This window comes from Chiloscyllium plagiosum, chromosome 7 (assembly GCF_004010195.1).
Source record: "Chiloscyllium plagiosum isolate BGI_BamShark_2017 chromosome 7, ASM401019v2, whole genome shotgun sequence".
Classification (NCBI taxonomy): Eukaryota; Metazoa; Chordata; class Chondrichthyes; order Orectolobiformes; family Hemiscylliidae; genus Chiloscyllium; species Chiloscyllium plagiosum.
Window position 1 is genome coordinate 25,040,141 of NC_057716.1, and position 21,925 is coordinate 25,062,065.

The 21,925-nt window shown below is 43.0% G+C and overlaps 1 protein-coding gene across 7 annotated transcripts in view; it reads left to right on the top strand.

Moving 5' to 3' along the window:
- Positions 1-21,925, top strand: part of plekhm3 (pleckstrin homology domain containing, family M, member 3) — a 117,641-nt gene that overhangs the window by 83,031 nt on the left and 12,685 nt on the right. For 5 of the 7 annotated variants that reach the window (XM_043693284.1, XM_043693285.1, XM_043693283.1 and 2 more), the window contains 2 exons: positions 5,130-5,193; positions 19,566-19,723. In XM_043693284.1, the coding sequence (XP_043549219.1) occupies positions 5,130-5,193; positions 19,566-19,723 (222 nt within the window). Of the gene's footprint in view, positions 1-256; positions 288-5,129; positions 5,194-19,565; positions 19,724-21,925 lie in introns of those variants that run through there. The other 2 variants (XM_043693288.1, XM_043693291.1) reach the window with 2 other exon arrangements.

Consider the following 21,925-nt stretch of genomic DNA (forward strand, 5'->3'; position numbering starts at 1 on the left):
ACTGCTCCCTGCCACCAACCGGATTCATTCCTCCCATTGACCAATCAGGTCATACCCTCTACCTGTCTTCACCTATCCTCACTTCACCACCCTGCCCCAGCCTCTGCAGCTCCCCCAAAACCCACCCCCAGTCCTGAAGAAGGGTTACACCCGAAACATTGACTTCTCCACGTCCTGTTACTGCCGGGCTTGCTGTGCTCTTCCAGCCTGTCTATCTTGGATTCCAGCATCTACAGTTTTATTTTGTCTCTTGCAGGAAACACAGCAGCTAATTTGTGCATAGAAAGCTCCCACAAACAGCAGTGTAATAATGACCAGGTAATCTGTTTTTCTGATGTTGATTGAGGGAAAAATTGGCCCTTCTCTTTAAATTGTGTCATAGGGCCTTGTTCTAACATCTTGTGGGATATAGGTAAAGTAGTGTTACTTCTGCAATCATAATTGCTTATGCAAGGTAAATGCACTCACACCAGGGTATAATTGTTTCAACCAAGAGCTGAGTCAACAAGAATGAAAACTATATGAAGGAAATATATAATTGTTTTTGTATTGGCTAAAATGTACATACAAGAATGAAACGTGCCTGCAAACAATGGTAGATGTTACAGACAAATAGATAAGGTGCTGTGAGGATGTAGGTTAAGCCAGATATGCTTGTACAAGCAGTAGTTATAAGCATCTGTTTCCCACTTGTGCAAAAACAAAAACAAACCTCAACTAAAAGGTCATAAAGATCAATATGGTTGGGGAAAGGGATGAAATGTCACAAGTGGGGGAAATAGATAGCAGTGAAAGAGGATATACCTAACAATGGACCACGGCAGGATGTGGTGAAATGGCCAAGTAAAACTTGTACTTTGTTATGCACAAGGCTGGAGAAGGCAAGAGATAAACAATAGTAATGGGCACCAGGTTTGGAGTAGTGAATCCTGTATAAGATATGTATTTGCTAAACTCTGCGTGTCTATTCTAGGCACCATGCTTGCAAGCATATAATAAACATACTGATTGCTTCAGATCTTGTCTCGGACTGAAATTATTGAAGTGCATGAGCTTCGTTTCTCACACATCTCATCCAAAAGTTGACATCTCCACCATTGTAGTGCTCCCTTAATATTGCTTTGGAGATTTTTGTGATCAAGCCTTGGAGAGGGTGTCTTCAACCCAGAACCTTGTCACTCTGAGTGAAAGTGTTACTAGTTGCTGTCATCTAATGCCCAAGAGGCCAGAGTTGGAGGAATAGTGGATACTGCTGATGCTGGAAATTAGAGTCAAGATTAGAGTGGTGCTGGAAAAACACAACAGGTCAGGCAGCATCCAAGGAGCAGGGAAATCGATGTTTCGGGCAAAAGCCCTTCATCAGGAATGCAGGGTTCTCCAAGGGTTATGAGCCTGGAGGAGGTTGCAGAGTTATGGTGGGGTGAGGCCACGAAGGAGATGGGATAAGGCTAAGCATTTAATGTTTGACATATTAATGGATTGACAGCTAAGGTAAGCCAGAGAGGGCACAGGGTATGACTTGGCCTGAGTGAGGCTACTGGAGGTTATGTTTTGGATTTTAAAAAAAAGAGTAGGAGAGAAGTCGAGCACAAAGTTTCAGAGCCTCTGCAGCAGCAGCAGCTGAATTTGTTTTAGGAATGCCAGCTTGGACCACAAATTAGTGCCTGCAATCTGAGGCAGCTTGGACCACAAATTAGTGCCTGCAATCTGAGGCAGCTGGATAACTAGCATTCAAAAACTTGCCTCTTATTGTAAAGCAACATAGTGTATTGCTTACTAATAATTTGATTTCAAGTTATCACAGTCATGCCATGAACCTAATTACCTGCTAAATGGTAATTGAGAGCAGAAATCTTCAATCAAAGTATGATGTTCTAAAGGAAAGAGAGGCAAACTTAAATTTCTCTCGTGACTTTTGACACTCCTGTATCTCCTCAAGTAGATTATAGTCGATTAAGTACTTTGGAAGTTACTATTGCAATGTAGGGAATGAGAATGCTGATTTGTGTCCGGTCAGATCTCTCAAACATCATGGAAATGACCAAACAATCTGTTTTTACCTCTTGATTGAGAGATAAATATTGTCCAAGGAGAACTCCCCAGTTCTTTATCAAAGGATATTTACATCTGCCACAGGGGGAAAGACATGGTCTCAGTTTTGTTTCTTGTTTGAAAGATGGTATCTCCAGGGGTGGCACGGTGGCTCAGTGGTTAGCACTGCTGCCTCACAGCACCAGGGTCCCAGGTTCGATTCCAGCCTCAGGCGACTGTCTGTGTGGAGTTTGCATGTTCTCCCCATGTCTGTGTGGGTTTCCTCCCACAGTCCAAAGATGTGCAGGTCAGGTGAATTGGCCTTACTAAATTGTCCATATTGTTAGATGCATTAGTCAGAAATGGGTCTGGGTGGGTTACTCTTCGGAGGGTCATTGTGGACTGGTTAGGCCGAAGGGCCTGTTTCCACACTATAGGGAATCTAATCTAATCTAATCTAAAAGCACATCGCAACACATTCAATGCTGGAGCCTCTGTTTTGTGCTTGCGTTGTTTTTTGGGCGGGGAGCTCTTCTGACACTGAGGTAATGTGCTTCCAATGAGCATTGATTTGCACCTACTATTTATTTTCCTGGTTCATACAAGTTAAAATAGCACAGACCACCAGGATGGATTGTGATGCTCATGTTTTTGATTTTCCTCTCTGTTATAGACACTGTGACTATCAGCAGCTATGGACTGAGATCCTTGCAGGGGATAAGCAGCTGTCTGTATCTGTGGCAGGTGTTTAAGTACTGAAACAATATTTAAATAGTAAATCCTCCAGGAAATCAGTTGTATTTTAGAATACAATTTTTGTGCAGCATAAGTGAGCTGAGCTGAGTGCATCATGGAAGAGAGCTAGGTTCTGGGGATGCTAGGGAAATTTAGGCAGTTGTAATAGTTCTCAATTAGTCCCACATTTGAGGGCAACTTTTAGTTGTTTAAGCTGTCCATGAGGATGAATGGATAGAAGGTGCTTGTGAATCTTAGGGGCAAATGTACACTCCATGGAGAGTGGTACTCAGACTGACACCAGTCTCTCCTGTTTATTGTAATTGGTGCCACCTTTTGTGATTGAACTTTTTTTTTTGAAAGCTCGGAGATCTGTACTTCTGTTGACAAAAAGTTGAAAATGGGGTTTACCTCCAAATGAATAAGTGCAACAGCAGCTCATTTGGTTCAATGCCTACATTTATGTGAACCAATCAGGAATTGACAGGCTCGGAGACTGCTGTCCGCATCAGGGGTGCCAAATGTCTCCCCTTCCTCATTTTGACATGCCTTCAAAGGGGCATGTTAACACAAATGAAGGACTGAGTCCCAAATGAATGATTTGAAACATGAGCCCCAACTGGTTGGCTTCCCTAGTTGCAACAACTAGCACAGTGTAGCACCCTGCACCGTATGAAAGTCACAGTGTGCAGTGAGGGGTGCTGTTATTAGCTTGTGTATCTTCAAGGTGAAGCTATCATGACTGATTCCTGTCCAAAAAATCCTGCTAGTAGACTTATTGCAATGGTCAATAGCTTCAGCACTCACTTTTCAGCTTTGGCTCCCTGGGTAGTACTTTTACTACTCTGACAAAAGATTGTCGATTCAAGTCCCACTCCAGAAACCTGAGTACAAAATCCAGACTGACGCTGTGGTGCAGCTCTGCTGGAGCACTGTAATCCAGACCCCCCCTCTACCCTCTCTGGTAGATATTGGCGATTCCCCTGCACTGTTTCAAAGTCCATTTGAGCCATGTGACCTATTTCTGTGCTGTCCAGTCAGTGTTAAAGAGCAGGGTCTTTGCCTGGATGACTTGGCCAACATTTCTAGATTAGCCAACAACTGAAATTAACTTTCTGGATATTGCCTTCAGCTGATTATTATTTGTGGGAGTTTATTGTGCCATGTGCAAGCTTGCTGCCTGAAGTTGTGAAAGATGCTATGCAAATGTTAATTCCATCCTTCAGCTTTGCACTCCCATACCTGTAATCACTTATTGCACTGCCCTGATGCATCTCAAACTATTGTTCTGGGTTTCGTTTCTCCAACCAAATAAATACCCTTTCTATAAGGCACTTCTTATCATTAGGATCCATTTTGAAAATCCATGTGGTTAGTGCATAGGTGTAGTAGATGATGTTTGCTCGCGGAGTTAACAGATTTTACCACTGTAATGTATCTCAGTTGGAAGCTCTCTCACTTCACAATCCTGGTCGGCATACCCAGTGTAGTGCTGAGGAGTGCTGCACTGTTAGAAGATGCAGTCACCAGACTGGTCCTTGATTCGGAGTAAAAGATCCGGTGTAAAAGCTAATTGAAAAGGAATGGCTGACTTTCCTCCTGTGTCCCAACCAACACACAAGTTGGAATTGTTTTGTCGTCATTGCATTGTGGTTAATGGGATCTTGCTGTGTGCATACTAGTGCAGATGTTGCTGCACTTCAACAATGACCACATTGTCAAAAGTATGTCTTTGGGGCATCCTGAGATTGTGATTGGCGCTTTATAACATGGAGTGAACAGACTTGGTTGGTGACTGGCATCTATGAAGCTGGGGACCTCGGAAGGGGTTCAAGATCCATCTCGCTTCATTCCTAATTTCCTTCCTATTGGTTGATACAACTGAATGGCTTTGGCCAGTTAAGAGTCAACCTTATTGCTGTGGGTCTGGAGTCACACATCGGCCAGACAGGTAAGGACGGCAGTTTTCTTCTCTAAAGTGTACAGTGCAAAATGGTAGCAATCATCAGTAGGCATTTCCTTCCGGATTTTTATTGAATTCTACCAGCTGCCACAGTGGGATTCGAAGCCAGGTCCCCAGAATGTTAGCTGGGTCTCTCCATTTACTAGTCCGGTAACAATACCACTAAGCCATCATCTCCCTGTGCTGCCAATTCCAACAAGTTTTGCCGCTTTCAGGAATGTGAGAGCACGATGCAGAAACAGCTGCTAGGTCGAATAAGTAGTGGGATATTGAATTGCTTGACACTGCTTTGTAGTGCTGCAATGGCAAAGCTTGCTATTTTACAAGCTTCAAGTTTAGCTTTGCAATTCAGTGATAGCAAAATAAGGTTCTAACATTTCACTTGTCTTTTTCTCGGTAGGATTTTTCCCAGGGAATACATTCTGCAGCACGTGCATTTGTATTCATTAGCTGACCTTCAGCAGGTATGTAATACAGCGACCACTCGTTCGAATTTCCAAGTCATGGTGCCTGTTAAAAATAATCCAATCTGTTCCAAATTATGCTCTATTGCTTGTCTGCTGTGTTAGCCATGCTTAGCTGGGGCACAAGGAGAGGGGAGTGTACAATGTTCCTCAGCTGTTTTACTGTCTGCTTCAGTAGGAGAATATCAGGTGCCCATTTCCAATGAGCACACCCCAACCCCACACCCCCCTCCCCCCCCCACCCCCCCCCCCAAAATCTGATTTCCATCTCCCAAGTATTGGTGTCTGTGCCTTCGTCTTCTTCTAAGCCGTGCCTTAAAATATACAGCTCTAACCAAGCATTTGTTGACTTGCCTTAACGTTGTCAAATTTTGTTTGATAAAGCTCCTATAATTATGGGATGCTTTATTACTAGACAGACGCAATGTAAATGTGCATTGCGTGTGTGTGCATGCATATACATGTTGCGTTCGCTGGATAATTGGAAGTAAATTCATGTCCACTGCAACTGGCACGCATGGAGCCACAAGATACAAGTGGAGTATTATGCAACACCAACAACTTGAATTTGTGTAGCACATTTAATGAAATAAGCCATCTCAGGATGGTTCAAAGGAGTGCATTTGGACAAAATGTGAAACTGAACCGCATAAAGTAATGTTAGCCCACGTAACCAAAGTTTCGGTTCAAAGGTGTAGGTTTTAAGATGGACCTGACAGGAGGAGGGAGGGTGTTTTCAGACCAGTACTCCTGATGAAGGGCTTTTGCTCGAAACATGGATTTTCCTGCTCCTCGGATGCTGCCTGGCTTGCCATGCTTTTCCAGCACCACTCTAATCTAGTCTATGATCTCCAGCGTCTGCAATCCTCACTTTCGCGTCGGAGGAGAGATGGGTAGAGGCAGAGAGGGTTCGGGAATACATTCCAAAGCTCATGGCCTGGGCAGTTGCCAATAATGGGACAAGGTGAATACACAGCAGTAAAGGGTTGTTGTGTCCGCTCTGCAGCACAGTGCTTGTCTCTAGTATTTTGGCGTGTGATTGATGTGAAAACCAGTAAATGATAACAGAAAGCCTGTGGATTGGGATTGCAGTTCAATAAGTGACTCTAATCAGGTGGAAATGTTATTTAGTAGATGCAGAATTCTTTCAACAGCTTTTGAAAACCCTCTGGGCTGTCCTGTCCTCTCATGTGTTCAGATTGTCAAATTGCTTATTTGGGAGACAAGCTCAAGCCTGTTCCTCAGCAGTCCCAGTAGACTGTGTGGTTTAGCATGACCTGAGTCGAGGCAATCGATCAGATCAGCTTGTGGACATAGGATGTGGCACATGCAGTCCCCAGAGCAGAGAGTTCCATTGAAGGTAGCTGTTCACCGTAACTAAAATAAACTAGCTTTTCTTGTGATTTAATGTCCAGATCCTGCCTGAACAATCAGTGCAATTAAAAAGAAAGTCAGAGTAATTCTTCATTTTTAAAATAAAGCTGTTCCACTTGCTTGACGGTTATTTATTTTTCCTGCCAATTTTCTTGCCTCCTGCAGGTGTTGTTTTTTTTTGTTGGCAACCAATGCCATTGTCCATTATCAGTGTGCGCGAGTTTTGCCTGTGACTGTTGGCAGCTTATTCACCCACATGAGGTCACACAGGCAGAACCTGGTCAGTTTTTCACCCAAAGTTGTTCTTCTCCAACTGAACTGACTGGACACGGCGCAGAGCAGCAACTCCGGCTTATTTTCACTCCTTCCTAATCAAGGGCACCAAAGCCAATTGTTGCACTCTTGGCTGTGTTCCCTATATTAACAATAGTGACTATCCTTCCAGAAGTGCCTCACAGGCTGGAAAGTGCTTTTTGAGGTACTTTATTGAGTCCTTAAAAAAAACTGTGATGTAAATACAGTTTCTCTCTTTCCTCACCTTTCCAAAAGAAGGCCTGACTTTAACAGGGATATTTTTAATATAGGTGATGGGTTGAATGGCATTTCTGTGTTATAAATGTCTGTCTGTCTGAGTCTTGAGTCTGATTCACAAGGTTTGGGTTTCAAACTTGAGTCTTGCAAACTTCAGTTCTGTACTGAGGGAGCTGTTCTGTCTCAGATACCAGCTTTTAGATGAATCATTAAACTGCATCATCTGCCCAGTCTTGTGCATGTTAAAGATAAGTTGGCACAACTTTGACACAGAGCTGGGGCATTATCCCCTGTGTCTTGTCCAATAATTTATCCCTCAGACACCACAAAAAAAACTTATCTAGTCATTATCACATTGTTGATTGTGAGTGTTTGCTGTGGGCATTCTGTCTGCTGCCTTTCCTCCATTACAACAATGACTATGCTTCAAAAGTACTTAATTGGATGTAAAGCAATTTGAGATATCCAGTGACTGTGAAAAATGCTGTATAAGTAGAAGTCTTTTTATTTAATGTGGAAACAGTAACATTAATATCCAGATTTGTTTCAAATAAAGTGCTGCAAGTGTCACGCATTAATGCTATCAATCATATTATGTACCAACTAATTCCCAGTAACAGGAGTAAGAAAAATACCTAGTGTGCAGTTTTTACTTTGTTCACTTCCCCTCTCTGGTCCCTTCTCCTTCCCATTCTAACGCTGCTGTCCCATCACTGTCTTTCTCTCTTCCTTTTTGTCCCATGATGGTTTCCTTTTTATTTGCCCCTCCCCCTCTTGTGCTTCTGCCATCCTTTCTCCAATCCTTCTGCTTGTCATTAGGTGCTGCAGAATCATCGACAGCAAATTAATGGTAGACCTCCAGTTTCCTGCATTTGTATTGACTGACTTGATTCCTCCCTTAGCGGCAGTCTAAAAAAAATACTTGAGACCTGAGCACATTATCTAGGCTGGCGCTAAAGTAGCAATGCAATTTGAAATAGTCCATCTATATATTGAAACATTATATTAAGGTCTTGCTCAATGATCCTATGACACTATGAAGAAAAGGAGGAGAATTAAAGTATCCTGGGACCTTGGAATCAAAAATATTCTCTCCATGCCTGCAGATGACAGACACTAAAATGTCAACATTGATGAAGATTGGAGCAAATTACAGGAGGTTAATAAACTTGCAGAATGGTCAAAGACATGGAAATGAAGTTCAACACAGATAACGGAGATGTAGTGTATCTTGGTTGGAATCATACTTACCACTTGGCAGGCTCAATTCCAGAGGAGCACAGGGATCTCAGCGTACAAAGACATCAATTACTGAAAATTGTGTCCAAAAGAAATAGAAGCCAAGTGTCAGGTTTTATTCCGAGAGGGACAGAACCGAAAAGTAGGAAAGTTGTGCAAAATCTGTATTGAACACTGGTTAGAACGCAATTAAAGTACTGTGTGTATTTCTAGTTGTTCTCATACAAAAATCATATAGAGGCACTCTCTCGAGTGCAAATAAGATTCACAAGGATGGTACCATTATGTGTGAGTATATGTTTCAGGAGAGGTTGGGTGCAGTAATGGGAAGACCAACATTTAAGGGAGAAGGGAATAATTGGTTATGCTGGATCTGCAGATTTTGATGAGAAGAAACTCAAATGGGGCATTAACATGGAGCAGCTGGTCTGTTTCTGTTCCATATATTCTACATACGGAAGTAGGTTTTAAGGAGAATCTTCAAGGCTTGTGGATGGAATTCCACTGAAGCTACCCCACCCCACCCACCCAGGTTTGATAATCAGGAAGGGGCAGGAAAAGTAAGGAAGGCCGAGGGATCCATTGAGTTTACAGGCCTGTTTTTTTTTTTTTGACCACTTATCTCAGTGTGGGCATATCCAATTGATAGCATCCAAGGAGCAGAAAGAGCTTGTGCTCGAAACGTTGATTCTCCTGCTTCTCGGATGCTGCCTGACTGGCTGTGCTTTTCCAGCATCTCACTTTTTGACTCTGATCTCCAGCATCTGCAGTCCTCACTTCCTCCAATATCCAATTGATGCCCAGATTATGAAGCTATTCTTCACTATCTTGGTATGGTCACTTAAAGGTCACTTCTGTATTGGCCTTGCTTTAAATCATATCTGAGTTGAAACTTTATTGCTGGAACAGCACAGCAGGTCAGGCAGCATCCAGGGAACAGGAGATTCGACGTTTCGGGCACAGGCCCTTCTTCATTCCTGAAGAAGGGCCTGTGCCCGAAACGTCGAATCTCCTGTTCCCTGGATGCTGCCTGACCTGCTGTGCTGTTCCAGCAATAAAGTTTCAACTTAAATCATATCTACATGGCAGAGTAATTGCAGGAGTCAGGCTGGTTCCCTTTCCCAGTGACATAAGGTCTCTCGTCACAAAAAGAGCTGAATAGTTTGTGCCAGCTTTAATCCTTCGAATTAAACAAAAAAAAAACTTCATAATAATCCTGAGCTGTCCTGGTGTGTCTGCAGTTTAATCAGGGCAGACTCTGATCTTATGGAAGCTACTCTGGAGCTGTAAGACCACAGGACCAAGGTATACAAGCAGGGCTTGGCAACATTTATTATGATATCTTTAGGTCAGTCTGTGTATAAACTGAACGGTTTTCTCCAATAAAGTACCCTGTTCTGAATATACATCAACAGAATCCACTACAAATCAGTGGGTAGGTCTCCACTGGTGCTCATTCAGGACATGTTTACGTGGTCATTTTCACTCCAAATGTACCTTGAGCCTGTAATTGCTGTTATAGAGGATAATCCTTTTAGTAAGACTCTGAGGAGCAGTGTATTTGTTGGTGCCTCAGACCTTGTGCCAAGCTCTTGGTCAGCCGAGCTGTGGTGTTAACTGCCCTTCTCTCTGCATTAGAGACGTGGGCAATTTACTGCAAATGTCCCCAATCCCTGGAGAAAGTTTATCAGTGATGCCTATGCAAAATCCTGCAAATCCGATGGCATGATAGGCAGTCCAATGTCAGTGTTCTCTTTTAGGCCAGCATCCAGGCACTAGTTACTATCAGTCAGCTATGTTGGGTAAGCCACATCATCCACGTGCCTGACTCAATTTCCGAAACAAACTCCCCACTCTTGGTTTCTTCACAGTAGGTAGTTACAAGGAAGACTGTGTGTGTCAAGAGTGTCCTTAAAGCCTCCATAATAGAATATGATGTGTCCACCAACTTTTAGGATCCTCTTCCTCAAATACAGAGAAGAAGCATCTATGATGGTGCCGACCATTTTGAGCATCTTCAACAGGGCCAAAGTGCAAACAGCAGAAGGAATGTGTGAAAAGTCCAGCATCTCTCACCCCCTTTAGCGAAGTCACCTGCTCCACCTTTGGCAGGATGTGTGGATCCAGCATCAGACTGTTTGGTCACCTCAGGACCCACAACAGTAGACTGGAAGAAAGTCGTCCTACGTCTTGAGGGATTGCCTAAGAGGGGGAGTAAGGATGATTGACTAGCAACAGGACTTTCACTTGAAACATTCCTGCTCGATCGCCTCCATAATATATCAAGGTTCTGTGAGACTTTTGGCCCTTTTGTCAGATGCAGCAAAGCTCTCCCACACCCATCACGTACTTCTGTTGAATACATTGAGAGCAGCAGTATTCCTGGGATTGTCTTTTGACATTACTCTCTCTCTCCCTCTCTCTCTGTCTGTGTCTGTCTTTCTCCACGCCCCCTCCTCCTCCCCCCACCCACCCACCCTTCACTGTAACTTCATTATCAACAACTCAAAACCTGCTTTGCAAGGCAAGATAACTAATTACAGCAATTCAAACTCAACAGGCAGAAAAGCAATGCTTGACAGGCCCCTAGAACAATTGTTGTTATTCACTTTACCCATTGCTGGCTCCCCAAGGCGTTCTGCAGACCTAGTCAGCTTTGAGCTGAAAGGATGTCTGTATCGCACGCGGGAGAAGCTGCATTAGGGTATGAGCAGGGAACGAGGTTGTATTGAAATATTATATTGGTTGGAGGGGTGGGATTTTATTGCTGTTGCAACTCTTCTGCTGACTCAGTATGGTACAAAACTTTTACAAGAGTTATACCAGAGCAGAATGGTTACAGCTGTTGGATCTAGCTAAATAAATTGGGGCTTTTTTTTCCCCTCCCTAGAAAAGAGATGATTTAACAGAGGTATTCAGGATTATGAAACGTCAGCTAGGGTAGACACCGAAGTAATGTTTTGCAGCCCGACAGGCCAAAATTATAAGCTACTCATGAATTTAAAGGACCTCTGGGGAAACTTCTTCACCCAAGGAGAAGTGAGAAAATGGAATTAGTTTAACGAGCAGTTTATATGCAGCATGGTGGCTCAGTGGTTAGCACTACTGCCTCACAGCACTAGGGACATGGGTTCGATTCTAGCCTCAGGTGACTGTCTGTTGGCGGCACGGTGGCATAGTGGTTAGCACTGATGCCTCACAGCGCCAGAGACCCGGGTTCAATTCCTGACTCGGGCGACTGACTGTGTGGAGTTTGCACATTCTCCCTGTGTCTGCGTGGGTTTCCTCCGGGTACTCCGGTTTCCTCCCACAGTCCAAAGATCTGCGGGGCAGGTGAATTGGCCATGCTAAATTGCCCGTAGTGTTGGGTAAATGTAGGGGTATGGGTGGGTTGCGCTTCGGCGGGTCGGTGTGGACTTGTTGGGCCGAAGGGCCTGTTTCCACACTGTAAGTAATCTAATCTAATCTAATCTAGGTAAAGTGAATGGCATAAGTGTCTTTAAGAGGAGCCTTAGTAAGGACATGAGGGTACAAAGGGATGAAAGGTTGTGTTAACAGGGTTAGATAAGAGGAACAGGGCAAGGTTTATGTGCGGCCTACACCATTTAGGCCCAAATGGCCTGTTTCTTTTCTGTGCTTTCTATGTTATCCTGAGTGCGAATATCAGGTTTTTTTTTTAAAAAAAAGGTATTTCTGTATATCCCAGAAACATTGTAAAATATCTCTACAAAAGGTCCCTTTTTAATTTTATTTGTAAATTACTTCTCCTAGTACTCCATCTCTCAACCTCTGACATCCTGTGTTCCTTTTTTGTCTGATAGGTCATACATCCTGACTAAAGTTATGTTTGTTTTAAATTTGATTGCTGTTGTTTTAAATCATAGTATCTGCATTGACTTTTTTTATCCAGTAAGAGGTTCCAAGTCTGAGAAGTAAAAAAAGGCATTCTCCCCTAGAAGTTTAATTTAAGATGTACCGGAACTGAAGATCACCTACTTTATCACAACAGTTTAGATTTAGATTACATTACAGTGTGGATACAGGCCCTTCGGCCCAACAAGTCCACACCGACCCGCCGAAGCGCAACCCACGAGGAAACCCACGCAGACACGGGGAGAACGTGCAAACTCCACACAGTCAGTCGCCTGAGGTGGGAATTGAACCCGGGTCTCAAGCGCTGTGAGGCAGCAGTGCTAACCACTGTGCCACCGTGCCGTCCAGTTTGTTCCAGTAACACTGTCTTTACTTCACAGAACCACAAATTCACAGATTTGTTGCGGTGCATGAGAGGCCACACCTGAATCTAGTCCACATCACAATAATTCTACCAGACATAACAAGTTAGTGTTCAGAGTTGACTGAAGATTCTCATTATGTGCATTCACTGAACAAAATTTAAAGGGACTTTTAACAGCAGTAGCCTGCAGTTATCTCAGCCTCTAAAGGCCTAAAACAACCCCATTGGTTTCACAAGAACTTCATCCTACAAAATTTGACATTGAAAGCTACAAAGGTTATTTGGATAGGTGAACAAAAACTTTTTGTTAAGGAGGTTTTTAGAAGAGAGAGGCAGAGCGTTTTAAGGAGGGAATTGCAAAATGTAGGGTCGAGCAAACTGATGGCATGCTGCCATGGCGGGATGAGGAAAAACTAGGATCAAAAGTGGCCAAATTCTTAAAGCTGCTTTCATATTGAGCTGTACGTGTGGTGTCGGTTGCTGACAGTAGATCTCATGCAGCTGCCTACAACTGGAAAATAAACCTGCCTGGATTTGCTAAGGCCTGGTTTTTCTTTTTTTTAAAAAAAAAGGCTGAATAAAAACAAACTGAAGTGAATATGAATGTGATTACTCAGGGTTTGCTGTGTGATTCATCAATGGAGGGTGCAACTGTCGAGCAATGAGTTTCGTGCTGAATAACGACTGCTTTATACTTGAATTTGAGTCTTTTTGTTCCCTTTTCAAAAGATTAGTCTCCTTGCACCTGTAAGGAACCTCCCTTGGTACCGTCACGCATTCCTCTCCATGTTAATTTGGGGACACAATGTTAGCATTAACACCCACATTGGATACCTAGCTGAAAAGATCATTAGTTCTCAAGTTTGCAGTAAGTATCTAAATAAAATTTGCTCTCCATTCCAGTGTTTCCCCTGAATCCCTTGGCAATCTGTTGGAGTTCGGTTTTACAAGCAGTTAACAGGTTCCTCACCACCACCACCACCACCTCAACCCCCACCCCAATCCCATGAATGATGGTTGAAACTCAGTGTCAACAAGCCACTCACCAAAAACAACTTAAATTTTTATTGTGTCTTTTGCACCGGAAAATGTCCCAAGATACTTTTTTAAAAAATGGTTACAGGGCAGAGAATGATGTTTGACAGGATGGTTGGTGTTAGGTGCCGTAGCTGATCCTGATCCACTTGTGTAGTCGTGTAAGGGTGTCTCTTTTTAGAGCAGTTTGGAGCAGGAGTCCCGACTGGTTTTATTTCCAGCTGAAAATCAACTGTTGTGTCCTTGGCATGTCCCCAGTAAAGCCGAAGACTGAGCCTGAGACTATCCTGCTCCCTCTAATTATTTATTCAAATAGACTTTGTTACAAAATTTTGCAAATTGCCTGTTTTTATTTTACATTATACAGTTTATAGGATCCTTGTTCAAGCGTAACATTTCTTGGCTCGCCAATTACACTTTCATCAAGATTCAACTATGCTGCTAACCAATTAATAAAACCTGGCGAGAGGCAGGAGTCTACTTTTTCCTCATTAATTTACTGAATTTGTTATTAATCATTTGAGGGGACAAGCAGACTGTTTAGTTTTTCAATAATTAATTGGAGTGGGAGTCTGGCCAATGTGTCGCCTTTTATAAGCAAAACCTCACCTACAGGATGCCACTCAAAGTCTAGCAGTTGACTGGCATATAACTTTACTCTTCACTTTGAATCTCCTGCTTTCTTTTTCCTTGTGTTCTTGTATGAAGATGGAAAGGTGCAATGTCTCATTGTTGGCCAGTAGCTCAGAAAACAGCTCTGTTGCTCCAAGTCAGAAAGTTATGGATTCAAGCAGCGCTCCAGCAATTTGAATGTAAAACCCAGGCTTAAACTGCAGTATGGTACTGAGAGAGTGCTGCACTGTTGCAGCTGTTGTAATACAAATGGAACTTTAAACTGAGGCTCCATTTGTTTCCTCAAGTGAATGTAAATGATTACGTCCCACCATTTGAAGAAAAGGGGGGTTCTCCCTAGTATCCTGGCCAATGTTTATCCCTCAATAAACATCACTAAAACTGGTAATCTAGTTTTAATCACGTTGATGTTTTGCTAATCTTGTGCCAATGCATGTTGCAATTTATATTTGGAGAACAGTAACTGCTCCTCCGAAATGCTTCGTTATTTGTAAACTGGTGTATATATTGGAATCTTTTCTTCACATATTGACCAAGGCTAATGTTTAAGTATAGTAAAGCTGCAGAGAGTATGCTCAATAGTGCAAATATTCCTGGAAGGTTAGGATAAGATCAACTCTCTTCTGTTTAAGCACCTTTTTGTAGCTATGTTTTCTACCGTACTGGATTCATCAAATACTGGCCTTAGTGGTTTACACCATATCTATGTTCTGCTATAATGGTTGCATAAACTTTATCTGTCCTATCAGAATATAAACTTGCAACGTGATCTGCTCTTCTGTCAGCGCAGGATGTGGATTCTCTTAACAACAGGGCTGAAACTTTATCCATCAGAGGAAAAGGGGAAAGCCAGCCTCAGAGCATTCCAAATATTTGACCGCTAATTAAGTACTTTTGAAGTGTAGTCCCTGTTGTAACGCAGGAAACACAGCAGTCAGTTTGCACATGGCATGCTCTCACACACTGCATAATAGTGATTCAACCACCGTTGCTAAAAAAAAGTTGATTGTGAGATACATTTTACCAGGGAGAATGCCCACGCTCATCTCAGAAATAGTGCCAAGGAATGTTTTCTGTCCACCTAGGATGGCAGTTGGGTCCTCTGTAATGTCACGTGAGAGATACATGACCTGTGACAGTGCTGCCTTCCCTCAGTACTGTACTGCAGTTTCCATGGGGGTTGTATGCTCAGGTCTCTGGAATGGGACTCTAAGCTGGGACCTCTGACGCTGGCAAGGCTGCTATTAACTGAGACTTTAGATTGAGTGAATGGCATTTAACATTTGAGGACCATACTAAAGCCATGCACGTACTAAAGCTAAGTAGAGGTGCAAGTTGAACTCACTCGTCCCACATCACGTTTGAGATCTATGGGCAAATGTGCTGTAGCCAAACTTGCTTAATTTACGGGGCGGCATGGTGGCTCAGTGGTTAGCACTGCTGCCTCTCACTGCCAGGGACCCGGGTTCTATTCCCACCTTTGGTGACTGTCTGTCGGTGTGGAGTTTGCACATTCTCCCCGTGTCTGCGTGGGTTTCCTTCGTGTGCTCCCACAGTCCAAAGGTGTGCAGATCAGGTGAATTGGTCATGCTAAATTGTCCGTAGTGTAGGTGCATTAGTCAGGGGTGAATGTAGGGGGGTGGGTCTGGGTGGGTTAGTCTTCGGAGGGCCAGGGTGGACTTGTTGGTCTGAAGGGCCTGTTTCCGTACTGTAGAGAATCTAAAAATAAGTAAGTTGGGGTCAGCTGAGCTAAGCAATGGGCAGAGGTTTTGTATCACTTCATAAATCTGTCACAACATTAAGGATTTTGATTGTTCAAAGGGTGGCACAGCGACTCAGTGGTTAGCACTGCTGCCTCTCAGCCCAGGGACCCAGGTTCGATTTCACCCTTGGGTGACTGTATGGAGTTTGCACATTCTCCCTGTGTCTACTGGGCTTCCTCTGGGTGTTCCGGTTTCCTCCCACAGTCCAAAGATGTGTAGGTTAGGTAGATTGGCCGTACTAAATTGCACATGGTGTCCAGGGATGTGCAAGTTAACTGGATTCGCCATAGGAAAAACAGGTTTATAGGCATAGGGTAGAGTGGGGAGATCCTCTTTGGAGGATCAGTGCAGACTTGATGGGCCAAATGGCTTGTTTTATACAATAGGGATTCTGTGAAAGGCATTGTTGGATAAGGAATCTTTTTGAAAACTCATAATAGAATCTGTGGAATTACTAGTTTTGGGGTTTTTTTAGGTGAATGTTCATTGGATAAAGTACTGTATAATAGACTTGTAAAACTGAGTCCAGGTAATTCCAGAGTAGGTAATACCATGAACATGAATTTGTCTTAAAGGTCGAAAGCAGAGATTAGTGGTGAGTGGTTATTTTTCAGATTGGAGGGTTGTATGCAATGATGTCCACCAGGATGATTAGTATCAGTGTCCTCAACATGGACATGCAGGGCATTTGTTTCAGAGCTTTCAGATGACTCAAGGCTTGCAAGTATAATAAACACTGAAGAGATTAGGAGCAAATGTCAGGAGGACATACGCAAATCGATAAATTGCACAGTGACAGATGTTCTTTAATTCAGAACAATTTCTTTGAGAGGGAGACTGGAGAGGCAAGGCACACTAAATTCTAAAATTTTAAAATGGGGAGCAGGAGGAGAAAGAGCTGGAGTTTGCATACAGATCTGTGAAGGTGGCAGGATTAGCTGGGGTGGCTGCTTCAAAAAAGACGGCATGCAGGCTTGGCTTTATTAATGAAGGAATAGCCTATAAAATTGAGCAAGTTACCCTTGCCTTTAAGTTACCAATTCAGGCTCTGCTGGAGTATGGTACCCAATTTTGGAAACTGGATGTTAGAAAGGATGACCAGACCTTGAAGAGTGTGCAGGACATTTACTGGAGTTTAATAACATTGTGTGAAGAAATTGGAGAAGCTGTTCCTCAAGTAGTGAGGGTGCAGTGGACATTTAACAGAGGACTTAAAATAAAAAGTAAAGGAGTCAATTGAAGTGAAAGACTGACTATTTCCACCAGCAAGAATGTTGGTAACCAGAGAACATGAGAGTTGTGGTTGTTAGTTTTACCCAAGTGTATTTTAGAGGAGCCAGGGGAACATGGGTTGAGCCTGTGCTTTCTTTGATGGAGTGTACTAGAATTAAATTCATTGGCTCATAGCATACTTAACTATTCATGGTATACGTAAGGATTTATGTTAAAAAGGAGTCTTGGACAGATCAGGAAAATCGCCAATCTGCTATAAACATGTTGAAATTGTTGTGGGAAAGTCTGAATCATAAAAATAGTGGTGAAGGAGGTTGCAGTGACAGAAGAAATACTGACTTGAATTTTGTAGCACATTTCATGACCTGAGGGTGTCTAAGCACATTGTAGCCAATTGAGTATTTTTGACATTAGATTAGATTAGATTCCCTACAGTATGGAAACAGGCCCTTCGGCCCAACCCCAGTCCACACCAACCCCCCGAAGAGTGACCCACCCAGACCCATTTCCCCCTGACTAATGCACCTAACACTATGGGCAATTTAGCATGGAGAAAGTGAGGACTGCAGATGCTGGAGATCAGAGCTGAAAATGTGTTGCTGGAAAAGCGCAGCAGGTCAGGCAGCATCCAAGGAACAGGAGAATCGACAATTCGGGCATAAGCCCTGAAGAAGGGCTTATGCCCGAAACGTCGATTCTTCTGTTCCTTGGATGTTGCCTGACCTGCGCTTTTCCAGCAACACATTTTCAGCAATTTAGCATGACCAATCTACCTGACCTGAACATGTGGTCACTGTTGCAAATGTTGGAAATGCAACAGCCAATTGCACACAGCAAGCTTCCCCAAACAACCATGTGTACGTGACAAGATAATTTGCTTTGTTACTGGTATCAGTAGCGGGATAACACTGGAGAAAATACCCCTACTGTTATTTGACAAAATGTCATCATTTGTATCCACCTGAGAAAAAAGACAGGATCTAAGTTTAATATCTTGCTCCAAGAGTAGGAGCTCCTGTGTAGCAGCACTCCCTCACTGTTGGACTGGAGTGTCAATCTGGGATTTTGTGCTGTGGTCTTTAGAATGGAACTTAAACCTGTAATCTTGTGATTTAGAGACACGGAATGTTAGCACGAGCCAAGGTTGGTCTCTGCCAAGCTGAGGAAATAGTTTACCATGGTTTTCTAATTTCACAAGATGCCATTCAGGAGAGGCAGTGCAAACGTTGCTGTTGCCAAGCTCAAAAAAATTGGATAAAAGTCTTTGAGACCCTGTTCTCAGTTCAGTTTCAGTCTCAGGAGATCATGGCTTCATGTTGGCTTCGCCACCCCAGGGTTAAGAAAGTGGAACCTAAGGCAAGTTCCTGACTAAAGATGGGATCCAGCTTTGCAGTTGAGTGGCCTGTCCGCGCTCATTGTCTGGTCTTGCATACAACCTATGATCACTTGGAAGGATGATTGTGGGATATTGTCAAGGCCAATCGATCATTATTCCAATGAGGTAATGTCTTCAGGAGAGTAGAGAAGGAGAGAAGAAATGGTTGTCATTGTGCAGCAACAAGTTGCATTTACTTAGCACTGTTAACATTAAAAACACCCTGAAATGTTTCACTTGAAGTGCTGTCAGACTGAGCCTTGTTAGAAGTGATTCTTCAGGTGGCTAAGGCTTGGCCAAAAGGTAAGTTGTAGGGACCATCATAACAGGCAGAGAAATTTAGGGAAGGAGTTGTAGAAATTGGGCCCCAGGCAACTGAAGACACAGCCAATATTAATGGGACAATTAAGTATGCAAGGCACAAGAAACCAAGACTGGATTAACACCAAGATCCCTTAGGGGTCGTAGATCTGAGGAAGCTTTGCAGAGATAGGAAGGGATGAGGCCAGGGAGGAATTTGAATACATGGAATAGAATTTGAAACACTGCAGGACCGATAGCCAGTGTCTGTCAGCAAACATGGGTGATTAATGAATGGGACTTTGTGGGAGGTAGAATATCAGAAGCAGAATACTGGATGAATTGATGTTACAGAAGTTGAAGGAAGGAGGTTGGGTCAGGAGACTGTTGGAATAGGTGAAAGTGAGGACTGCAGTTGCTGGAGATCAGAGTCTAGGTTAGAGTGGTGCTGGAAAAGCACAGCAGGTCAGGCAGCATCCGAGGAGCAGGAAAATCAACATTTCGGGCAAAAGCCTTCATCAGGAATGAATAATTGAGTCTGAAGATAGTAAAGGCATGGAAAGAGCTTTTAGCAGCAGACTCATTCCCCTTTTTTTGAAGTATTTCTTGCAACCTCTGATTTTCGTTTTTTCTCCCCCCATTTCTTCCCAAGGTCTTTGAAGGGAAACTTGCTCCATTCCTCATGAAGATCAATAAGTTTGCCAGTGCTCATGTGTATAACTGCAGTCTGTGCAGCCAGAAAGGTTTCATTTGTGAGATCTGCAACAATGGGCAAATCATTTATCCTTTCGAAGGAGCTGCTACCAAAAGGTGAGTTTGCCAGTGTCTAAATAGTTCAGTGGACTGATTGTTAGAGTTAGGATTAGAGATGACATTGCAACCCTGTGACCACTTTCAAATTGGGCTAGACCGAGTGAGAAGGGAATTGAGAGTTACTGAGCATTCCAACATCCTTGTTTAACTTTAAGCTCACTTAAAAATCTTCTGCTTGTGTCCAAACTTGTTAACATGTTGTATCACTTGCGCTATTGTGCTCATTGACCTACGTTAGCTCCTAGTATGGCAGCACATGGTCTTTACAGTTCTCATTCTTGTTTTCAAATTCTCAGTTTCCTTGCCAACTCCTACCTCTGCAATTTCCTCCAGCCCTAAAACTCTCTGAAATGTTGGCATTCCCAAATTTAATCACTCCACCATTTATAGCTGTGCCTTCAACTGTATGGGCCATAAGCTCCAGGGTTCCCCCCCTAAATCTCTCTGCCCTCTCTGAATATCCTTCTTTAAGACACTCATTTGGCCAAACCACTGGTCACTTGACTTAATATGTCTATTTCCATGGTTCAATGTAAACTTTTGTCTGATAGCTCTCCAGTGAATGACATTGGGGTTTTCACTGCATTAAAGTCACTAAACAAATGCAGTTTATTATTGTTCGTGGGAGCTCCTCCATTATCCCAGGGTACAGCCCATCCCTGTTGTATTCCTCATTTGTAGAATGTTCCCTAATCTTCACCCTACTAACTTTCTTGTGGCAAAAGTGTAGCAGCTGAGTTTTGAACCGAGACCTTCTGATCTGGGTGTAGGGACACTACTGTTGCACCATGAGAGCCCTAGAAAGTTGAGATGTTGAACATTACTTGATTAAACATGTTCATTGCACCCATACTCTGACAGAAACTTTGGTTTTAAACAAGGTCTCACATGGGAAACTGAACAAGATGGTTAGGGCCCACGGCAGCTTGGCAAATTGGATCAAAAATTGGCAGAGGGTGATGATCAAAGGTTGCGACTGGAAGCCTGTGTCCAATGATGTACTTTAGATTACAGGAAAATATATACGGGCAGGTTAGATGGGCAAATGGGATTTTATCCTGAAAAGTCAGAACATGGAGTATAGCAGTTGGAAGATCATGTTGCGGCTATACAGGACATTGGTGAGGCCACTTTTAAATACTGCATCCAATTCTGGTCTCCCATCTATAGGAAGGGTGTTGTTAAACTTGATAGGGTGCAGAAAAGATTTACAAGAATGTTGTTAGGATTAGAGGGTTTGAACTATAGGGAGAGGCTGAATAGATTGGGAGCTTTTTTCACCCTGGAGCGTTGGAGGCTGAGGAGTGACCTTTATAGAGGTTTATAAAATCAAGAGGGGCATGAATAGGGTAAATAGACAAGGTCCTTTTCCCAAGGTGGATGGGTCCAAAACTACAGGCATAGGTTTAAGGTGAGAGGGGCAAGATTTAAAAAGGACCTGAGGGGTAACTTTTTCACATGGAGGGAGGGTGGGTAGAACGAGTTGCCAGAGGAAGCGATGGAAGACTAGTGCAATTACATCATTTAAAAGGTGTCTGGGTGGGTGTGTGAATAGGTAGGGCTTTGAGGGACATGGGCCAAATGCTGGCAAATCAGACTGGGTCAGATTGGGATATCTGGTCAGCATAGACAAGTTGGACCAAAGGGTCTGTTTCGCTGTATGACTCTAGAAGTTCAATTCCAATTGCAATGTAAGCTTGCCTTCTCTTAAAGGGCAAGTGGATTTTGGCCATGAATTAATTTATCTTATTTTCAAGCTGGAGGACTTCTTAACAATATGAATCTGCTGTTGTAGGCATATGTAGCCTTCAGTTAATTAGGCATATCTTCCATCTTTAATTGTGCTTAATGTGAAAAGGAGTGACTCTACAACAGGGGCTTATATTGCCAAGCTAAAAAAGGGAATTGAGGAATGGTTTATTGTGGCATCGTTGACTTATCATGTTGAATAGGGCACCTCATGAGTTCAGAAATGAACTAATTAGAGATTGATGAGTCCGTGTTTACTTCTAATATATAATGAATTCTGATTTTCTCTCTTTTCTATCTTTTCAATCCTTCCATCACATTAAATAGTTAGAATAATGCCTGTTCAAGTTGCTGTAACTTAATTAGACAATGACCAGTGCCTTTAATGAAAGGAATGTACAGTACATGCTTAATGGGTTCTTGCCCTGGTGACATTCCTGCTGAAGGGCT